Raw genomic sequence first — 3,804 nt, 5'->3', positions numbered from 1 at the left:
GCAGCCCTCCATCATTCTTGTCTATAGCACTATTTAATGCCTGTAATCACTTAAGGGCAGAATCAGCACATATTACTCCTCCCATTTTTTTTTGCACTACTACTCCCCTCTTCTACTGGCACCATTTCCATTCCTTATCTCATTATCCTTCCTTCCCCACCCACATTGTTTTCACTAATCTATCTCTCTGTTCCTACAGTTATCTCCTTCCTGTCTTATTCCTTTATAACAACTCACAAGTGTGCTATCATTCTCAACACCACATGTCTGCCATCACACCCCATTCAGTATAGTCATCCTTATGCATTCCTACACTTTTCCTCCTCACCACTCCTACACTTTGCACATCTACCTTATCATCTATCCTCCCTGAGCCATTTCTGTCTCATCTTACCTACTTTCCATACTGATATTTCTCATCAGCTTCACATCCACCCCTCTTCATCATTCCCTACATTCACCTCTGCCCTATCTGTTACCTTCCATCATACTCTTAAGAAAGTACCCACTACTCTTCTCTGACCCACTGTCCATGTTCTCTCTTTCTCACCTCCTCGTACCTTGAGAATTTGCTCTAGTACCCCATCACTTCCATCTTTATCTCCTTCCCATCTACTTGTACCTATTCTTATGTTATGTGGGACAGTCATGTACCTCCTTTATAAGAAAACACCTGTACTTATCCAATTTAGCGTTTCGGTTCCTGGCATATAGCCAACTTCCCCTCTCAAATAATACTCCCCTCATTCCACAGCTGGTACCTCTTGTCTTTTTCTGCTTTGCAAGTAACTTGGCAACCTCACTGGTGCTAGTGTCACAAAAAAAAGCACCCAATACACTTTAAAGTGGTTGGTATTAGGAAGGGCATCCAGCTGTAGGAACCATGCCAAAGCTGGCATTGGAGCTTAGTGCAGCCTCACTGGATCTTATAGCCTTTCAGCCCATGCCAGCATGGAAAATGAGCATTAAATGATCACAAACGATTCGATTTAGTACAGTTTCAATTTCTCAAAATTTATTAACAAGGGATGGTCAAAGCTTTGTATAAAACACTGCCTAAAGTGTATTTTACTATAGAAGACAATCTGGGATAGAACATGGAACTATGAAGTTACCAAATGAAATTCTTAATCTGCTTGTGTCCATCATGATTTATCGTTAAATTACAGAACAGTTTGTTGATCAGTTATGTTTTGTTGTTTATGGCTCAGAGAAAGCAGTTTCCGTCTTGTGGAGTGTTCTGTTGTCCCCACCCATTTGCTTAATTTTTTTTTGAAACTATATTTGGAATATATTGACTGACGATAGCAAAGAGGCTTGAAATGCATTCATCAGTTCACAGGGGGATCTCTGAAATGACTTGTTTTTTTGCCAATTGTCTAAAGTGAGGACTTTACTCCATGGCGAACCACAGTGGAAATGGCCCTTTTACAGGTCAAATATTTGAACCAATCTAAAACGTTCTTTTTTAGTTGTTTAGGTTAAGTGGTTGTGAAAATAACAGGGGAGGGCATGATAGAAACAGTTAAAACATTTAATCCTCTTTCCTCTACAAAGTGACGCATGCGTTTGCATAAAATGTTTGAACACACTTGCATATAAATACACGTGAACACACTTATATATCCACTCATGCACAGAAATGTATGCACATTTTTACACATAACTACACATACACTTGCATGCATACACACATCCAGTGAAATTTTTCACTTGCATGCACTCATCATGTACCCATATACACACAAATATATATGCACACGTTTCCACACATGAACACACAAACACATGCTTGCACACATACACACACATGCTTGCATGTACACACTCTTGCACACATGTACATGCAAACATATGCACACACTAGCATGCATACATACATACATACATACACACATGTTCAGATATCCTTTCTTACATGTTTGTCATTTACTCCAGTTGTTGATATTGCTGGATATTTACCTCCCTTTGTTGTTTCATGTAATGGTGAAGATGTTCACTCTATTACTTGTTTCAGTCATTTGACTGTGGCCATGCTGGAGCACCACCTTTAGTCAAGCAAATCAACCCCAGGACTTATTCTTTCTAAGCCTAGTACTTATTCTATCGGTCTTTTTTGCCGAACCACTAAGTTACGGGGACATAACAACACCAGCATCGGCTGTCAAGCGATGTTGGGGGGAAAACACACACACACACACACACACATATATATATATATATATATATATATATATATATATGCACACACATACATACGACGGGCTTCTTTCAGTTTCCGTCTACCAAATCCACTCACAAGGCTTTGGTCGGCCCGAGGCTATAGTAGAAGACACTTGCCCAAGGTGCCATGCAGTGGGACTGAACCTGGAGCCATGTGGTTGGTAAGCAAGCTACTTACCACGTAGCCACTCTTACGCCTATGTTTGAAGCAATTTTTGCCATGACTTTCTCTCTTTCTCTCTCTCTCTCTCTCCTTTACACACACACACACACACACACACACACACACACGTATGTATGTATATATGCATTGTATATATGTGTGTGTGTATGTATGTATCCATCCATCCTTCCACTGTCCTCTATTTCTCTCTATTTCCAGCTATGAACCAGAACTCCATCCAGGTGTCACCTTCAAGATCAAAAATCTCAAGGCCACACTAAAGGTCTTTTCTACAGGCAGTATCACCATCACAGGTAAAGTGTCTTGTTTAAGGCTCTCATTTCATGTCCCTTCCCTGTCTCTCTTTTACTCCTCCTTTTACATTTCCCTCCCCTCCCTCTATACTTTTTCTTTTACTTTTTCCTTTCCATCTCCTTCATCTCCCATCTCTTCAAATCTATTTTATGAATTATACGAAGTAGGCATGGCTGTGTGGCTGGGAGGTTTCTTAACCGACCCCTCCAAAAGGTGTAGTGGGTGCCTTTCATGTGTCACCAGCATGGATGCCATTTATTTGTCACTGGCACAAGTGCCTTTTGAATGTCACTGGTCACGACTACGATTTCACTTGGGTTATATATACATGCATGCACTCGTAGTGTTGAGGCTAAATTTACAGCTTGCATAACAGGAAAAAAACAATATCTCATCCAAATATAACACTATTTTAAAAAATTAAAGAGTACTAACTAGATTATGGCTGGGAGATAACAGTTTAGTGAAAGTAGCAGCATTCAGCTTCCACTGTGGCCAAGTTCAAGGATGTGGGGATAAATTCCAGTATGCAGATGCAGTCACAACACCTGTTGTGTCTTTTCTTGCTAGCCACAGCTATGTAGTCTCCAGTGCAGCTGTCCATATCGTATCTTGCAGCAGTCATGATATTGGCATCTTGATTCCTGGCTTGAATCATCAGGATACAGATAACTGTTTTTCAATATATAGATGGTTTCTAGTACTCCATGTCAGCTAACTTTTTCTCAACACAACTTCTTTATGCTCTCCAATGCCATTGACCGTTTGCTAATGCATCGAGCTGTTCCTGAAAAAAGGAGACAAAAAATGTTGTCAAATTGAGCCCGAATACTCTATATATACATATATATATATATAGACAGACAGATATAGATATACATACAAGGGAGTGCTGAAAATTTTTTGGCTTTAAGGGTATTGTGAAAGGCCTAGTTGGAGGCCCAACTTTCTGAGTTCTTTTACAAGGCTTAGAAAAACTGAAGGACTGCTGCAATAAGTGTGTGAATCTGAGAGGGAAATATGTTGAATAAAATCATAACTGATCCTCCTGTGTTTTTTTTTTACCCAAAGCCAGGAACTTTTCAGCCCTCCCCCCATATATA

General features: G+C 40.0%; 1 protein-coding gene across 1 annotated transcript in view; it reads left to right on the top strand.

The window, feature by feature from the left end:
- The window catches only part of LOC128250639 (uncharacterized), a 44,211-nt gene that overhangs the window by 24,477 nt on the left and 15,930 nt on the right, over positions 1-3,804 (top strand). The window contains exon 3 of the mRNA XM_052976153.1: positions 2,606-2,700. Coding sequence (XP_052832113.1) covers positions 2,606-2,700 — 95 coding nt within the window. The remainder of the gene's footprint in view (positions 1-2,605; positions 2,701-3,804) is intronic.

Source organism: Octopus bimaculoides, chromosome 23 (genome assembly GCF_001194135.2).
Source record: "Octopus bimaculoides isolate UCB-OBI-ISO-001 chromosome 23, ASM119413v2, whole genome shotgun sequence".
Taxonomy (NCBI): Eukaryota; Metazoa; Mollusca; class Cephalopoda; order Octopoda; family Octopodidae; genus Octopus; species Octopus bimaculoides.
This window is presented reverse-complemented; position numbering and strand designations above follow the sequence as displayed.